This window comes from Drosophila miranda, chromosome 5 (genome assembly GCF_003369915.1).
Source record: "Drosophila miranda strain MSH22 chromosome 5, D.miranda_PacBio2.1, whole genome shotgun sequence".
NCBI lineage: Eukaryota > Metazoa > Arthropoda > Insecta > Diptera > Drosophilidae > Drosophila > Drosophila miranda.
The window spans coordinates 1,350,671-1,356,767 of NC_046678.1; the positions used below are offsets into that span (position 1 = coordinate 1,350,671).

The 6,097-nt window shown below is 39.2% G+C and overlaps 1 protein-coding gene across 1 annotated transcript; it reads left to right on the forward strand.

Annotated features, from left to right (window-relative positions):
* Positions 1 to 393: 393 nt before the first annotated feature.
* On the forward strand, positions 394 to 2,462 carry LOC117189247 (zinc finger BED domain-containing protein 1-like). The gene is made up of 2 exons (XM_033394414.1): positions 394 to 2,319; positions 2,384 to 2,462. The coding sequence occupies exon 1, from the start codon at positions 848 to 850 to the stop codon at positions 1,634 to 1,636; it is 789 nt and encodes a 262-aa protein (XP_033250305.1). The 5' UTR covers positions 394 to 847; the 3' UTR covers positions 1,637 to 2,319; positions 2,384 to 2,462.
* Positions 2,463 to 6,097: the final 3,635 nt, after the last annotated feature.

Consider the following 6,097-nt stretch of genomic DNA (forward strand, 5'->3'; position numbering starts at 1 on the left):
GATGACAATAGAAAGTTTATTTGTAAAAATTTATGAAATTCTTTTGGGATTAGCACTTTGTGATCAACTTGGCCTATGATTTTGAACGTGGAATTAAATTGTTGACCGTTTGCAGTAATATTGTTAACTATTGTTAGTAATATTAGTAATATTGTTGCTCCAAATGATGTCATTTGGAAACATGAATTGAATGTGCGAATTGACTTCAGGATAGTGTTGTGTTGCTCATGAGTGAGTGAACAAAAAAGAGTTGTTCACTTAAGTGAGCAACTGAACATGTTCCTTCCAAGTTGTTCTTTTTTGTTCACTTGTTCTTTGTTGTTCACTTGTTCTTTTTTGTTCACTTGTTCTTTTTTGTTCACTTGTTCTTTGTTGTTCACTTGTTCTTTTTTGTTCACTTGTTCTTTGTTGTTAACTTGTTCATTTTTACTCACTTGTTCATTTTTACTCACTTGTTCTCTACTCACTTTTTGCGCAATTTTGCTCCTCAAAGGGCATTTTGCGATCTGGCAGCTTTGCTCATATTTGCGCTTACTTCACACTTTTTATATTACGGGCAAAGCTGTTTACAATTTTGAAAAATTCACTATGTCGCTTATTCGGAAGTATAGTGAGATTTGGAACCATTTCGAGGAAGTTGGACGCCAGGAAGCCAAGTGCAAGTATTGCAAATCTATTTTGAGTTGCAAATCTCAAAGCAACTTAAGCCGCCATTTAAAGAGCAAGCACCCGGCGTCTATGGAGCCCGTTATCCGGCAAAACACCCATGGCCCGATTTTTGTGCAAAGTGCGCAACCAAAAATAACAAGCTTTGCTGAAAGGCCTGTACCAGCGAGCAAAGCGCCGGATGACCGCCAAGGGTCATCACGCCTTGCGCTTGGTTGAAGAACCAGAATTTAAAAAATTTATTCACGATGTGTCGCACGCCCCAAACTATAAGCTTCCGACGAGGAAAACATTAACCAGCTCTTTGATTCCCAAAATTCGTGACGAGTACACTGGGACGATAATAGAAGAACTACGTGCGGCCACAGCGGTGTGCTTAACTACAGACGGTTGGACATCTATAACCAACGAAAGTTATCTGGCTGTCACAGTACATTTTATCGATGAGGAATCAACGATGCTGACCTCCTATACAATTGCTTGTCAGGCCTTTGAAGCGTCGCACACTGCTGCAAATCTGTGCAGCTTTTTGGAAAAAATTGTGAATGAATGGGATCTCAAAAACAAAGTCGCAGCAATAGCATCCGATAATGCACACAACATTGCTCTTGCTATTAGAACCGGCAATTGGAGTCATATACGGTGTTTTGCTCATACCCTTAATCTAATTGTCCAAAAAGCTCTAGATAAAATGAGCAGTGTGCGCAGAAAAGCTAAAGCTATAAGCGAATATTTTCATCGCAGCTCATCAGGCTTAAAAAAGCTTAAAGATATGCAAGCGCTGCTTAAGTTGGCTGACCTCAAACTAACACAGGATGTGCCAACACGTTGGAACTCAACGTACAAAATGTTTGAACGGCTGTCTATCCTGAAGGAGGCAGTCGTGGCAGCTCTGTCAACAAGGACAGATTTAATTTTGTCACCAGAAGACTGGGATGTCATTGAAGCCCGTATTAAAGCCATTTTATGAAGTTACAGAAGAGATCTCAGCTGAAAAAAACGTAACATTGTCAAAAATAATTGCTTTGACTGGATTACTTCAAAGAAAAATGGCTCAAATGTATCCAACAGTTAAAAATAACCTAGTTGCCGAAGTAATCAATGAAATCATAAACGAGATGGACGGCAGGTTTAACGATTTCGAGGCTAATATTTTGTATGCGGAGAGCACTGTTCTGGATCCCAAGTTCAAAGGACGCGCATTTAAATCTGCGGAGGCTATTAAAAAGTCAGTAGCGGATATCAACAAAAAATTGGCTCAAACGATACGGTCACTCCCTGAACCTCCACAAGAAGCTATAAGCAAAAAAAAACAAGAAGAGGACACAATATGGGCTGAATTTGATACCACTTTTCAGCAAGTAAGCCAACCCACCAACAATACGGCAGCATCCATAAGAGAAATGGATAAGTACCTGGCTGAGGAGTACATCAGCCGAAAAGATGATCCATTGGTATGGTGGAATCAGCAGAAAGCGCAATACCCGCTACTTTATAACTATATGCTGAAGCACCTCTGCTTAGTCGCCACCTCAGTGCCATGCGAGCACATATTTTCAAGTGCAGGCGAAACCATACGTAAAAGGCGCTCCCTTTTAAAGTCAACAACCGTTGAAAATTTAATTTTTTTGCATAACAACATGTAAATCGGAAGTGAGTTCAACCTAATTTGTACTTGATTGCTTGTTTGCTTGATTAACATTTTTTTCTCTTATAGCGCTAAAATGAAGAAAACGAAAAGTATAAGAATTCCTATGAAAGGATCTCCTTTTTTTTAAGTTAGTATAAGAATTCCTATGAAAGGATCTCCTTATTTTTATGTTAGTATAAAAATTCCTATGAAAAGAAATAAAAAGTTTGTTTTTTTGTTATATACATTTTTTTTTTTTTATAAATTTTATAAATGTTTGATTAATATTGAAATGTAACGTATTTTATTTGTGTAAAAATCTGTGGTGCTTAGGGTTCTGTGCATGAATAGTGAACAACTGAGCAAGTGAGCAACTGAGCAAGTGAACAACTGAGCAAGTGAACAAGTGATTAACTGAGCAATCTAAGAGAGCAAGTGAGCAAGTGAGCAATATGAGTGAGTTGACTCACTTACTAAAAAAGAACAAGTGAACATGTTCACCAAAATGAGCAATGTTTACCCAACACTACTTCAGGAACATGCTAGAATTGGGATCTGTACCGATAAGTAAACCATGCAATGGTTCAGGAGGTATTTCAGTTTCGGTTATTTGTACTTTTCCTGATGAGCAACACATCAAAACTGGCTCATTTTTATATTTGATTTTAAATTTAAATTTTAGCAATAACCACTTTAGAATAAACATAATATTCAACATCAGGCTCATACTGGAATGCTAGTCGAAAAAAAAAAATTTGATGTAAATGCTCGATGAAATTCTTGGCGTTGTTGGTCCTCTACGTTTTTTTTAAATGTTTTCGCTTCCGAGGTGAAACGAATAATGATTTCATCACAATATTCATACCACAGGACCAAATTTTTGTTTCGGCCTACTGGGATTTCATATGTGTATGAACAAGCTTTTTATTAAATTTAATCTTTTTCATAAAATTTTCTTTGAATTTCATGACGCCAAATTTACATGAAATGCTGTCGGCAAGATTTTTCTTGGTAATCGTAGTAACAATTTTTTGGGTTTTACAGGTGCTGCAGCTCCCGATTTACATTAGTATTTTTAATTAAAAATACAGCCATAATACTTCCTTTATTCATTACGATGCAATGCCTTAAAACTAATCAATCTGAATCAAATTTTGTCAAAACTTACCAAATCTTGACCCGATCAGACCACTCCTTCTGGTACATCCCAAAAAAGGACATACATAGGTGTTTGGGAGGTACCCGAAGGAGTGGCTTGATCGTGATAAAAATTATATGTCGGCCGATGCGCAGACCTCACCGATATGTACCCAAAATCACGAAAATCGGTCGAGCCATTTCGGAGAAGGTTAGCTACAACATTTGTGACACGAGAATTTAATATATTAATATATATATATATTATTATTAATATTACTAGCTGACCCTGTAAACCTTTTATTGCAGTATTGTGAACTATTTCTGTTGCTCCGAACTAACATATGTTAGTTATTTTATGAATAAAATTGATTGTGAGAATTGACTCTAAGAACAAGTTTCATTCTGGTTACGGTGGTGTCTCAATTTCACTTAGTTGCTTTTTTCTTGACGCGCTACACATACGATCTCTCCATTGCACCAATCAGCATTTTCGGATGAGATAAATATTTAATATTAGGCTGTTAGTCGAATGCGAGTACCAGTAACGAGTTACAAATCGGATTTATGAATTTATATATGAATTTCAATTTGCCAACATAAGTTCAGATATCTCTTTGTTCCAATTGTCTTTGCTGATTTAGTTACAGCCGTGCCTTATGAGATTAAAAGTCACGTAATTGCGACATGCTTATACGCACATTTTCGTCAATTTATTGGATTTGTTCGCCTCTCGCAGTCTGCATTGCCTGCGGGGATGTACATCTCACTGAGCCTTGCCCCGTAAATAGGGAGGACCCATCTGCCAAAAATGTAGCAATTGTGGTGAAAGCTACACTGCTTACCTCAGAGGTTTTTACCTGTCTGTAAAGAACTAAAAAATTACCTAACCTAATAAAAAACCCCGCTTGAAGCCCAGTCATCCAACAAAACTTGCCGCAATTACCATCAGCTACGACCGCAGGAGTTTATTTTGTTAAGGCGTTAAGTTACACGAGCTACCAAATACAAAACTTTCACAAGCCACTGCAAGAATAATACAGCAGTGGCCAGAGTAGTGTTGTTAAGTAGTGGCATACGCGGACGACGTTGCAATTATCTTTGCGGGAAAATACCCCCAAACACTCTGCGACTTAATAACCGCAAAGCTTGCTCGATTGTCCGGATGGACAGAATCGCGCGGGTTGGGACTAAATCCCTCGAAAACGGAACTCGTGTTATTCACAAATAATTACAAGGTCCCGCCCTTCAACCCCCCAATACCAAATGGATACAGGCTCTCCTTCAGTGACAGTGCCAGTTACTTAGGGTTGGTAATTGACAAAAAGCTTAACTGGAGCCTGAAGGTCAAGGATAGAGTGAAGAAGGCAACGACAGCACTCTACACATGCAAAAAAGCTATTGGCCTAAAGTGGGGCATGAACCCAAGCATAGTCTTATGGATATACATATCCGGCAATGGTCAATATCTGCCCTAACAAAAAGGACAATCACCAATCAGCTGGGCAAAGTTCAAAGAACTGCCGCCCTCTGCATCAGTGGAACTCTTCGAACCACACCAAATGATGCGCTAAACGCCATGTTATGCCTCCAGAGCCTTGACCTTGCAGGAAAAGAGCGGGCAGAAATGGCAGCAATACGTCTTAGAGACTCTGAACATTGGGTACCTCAGCACATAGGTCACTCATCCACAGTGACACTAAATAAAAACAACATTGTCCAAGCAAGAACGGGCTATCAAGTTCCAAAGGAGTACACGGATACTCCATTAAGCACCATCATCCCTCACAGAGACGAATGGCTCGAGGGACTCCCAGGCCCAGATGGGGCCATAAACATCTTCACGGATGGATGGAAGCTCGACGGCAGGGTCATAAGAGGAATCCTCTCTGAACAGCTAAACATAAAGCACTCATTCAGGCTACCAAATCACTGTAGCGTATTCCAGGTGGAAGTTATAGCGATCAGGGAGGCTGTGAACTGCCTTCAAGCAGTTGCGAAACCCAGCTAAACATTTATAGCTGCGATCAGATCACTTAACGCGATCTCCTCGAACTCGGCTACTGTGGCGAACTGCCGCAAATCTCTTCACGAGATGGCTCAGCAATTTGCTATCAGTCTTATATGGGTCTTATATGGCTCTTGACTTCGCTGTAGAACTTACGCCACGAGGCGTGTGTGGCTTTCCCAAGTTCTTTGTTCCAAGTTTACATTAGGGATGCGTCGGGCGATTTTGAATCTTGCCAGAGATGCAAGCACAGGTTCCTAGTTTTTAGTTTATATGTTTGATGACGAGGAAATCATCAAATCAGGGCCTCAGGGGATCACAAAAAGGTTCAATGTATATGTTTTATATGGATGCATATTTCCTTTTTCTTCCTCAGACACTTTTTAACCGGCAAATTTAGATTGTTTAAACTGGTTTTTTATATGCCAATACTATAGATAAGTGTAAAAAATATTCTGTGAAGCTAAAAAAAATGAAATATTCCGAATAGACGCAACTGCGTCCTTAAAAGACGCAAGTTTTTGCCACCACTAGGCCCCTATGTTTATCCTATGTAAAAAACTCCGTTAATACCAAAAATGTACAAGTGTCATATAATTCGCAGACTGGGACCAATTGTAGATGCTCTACGGCTACACTTATGTTGTGTTTATCTA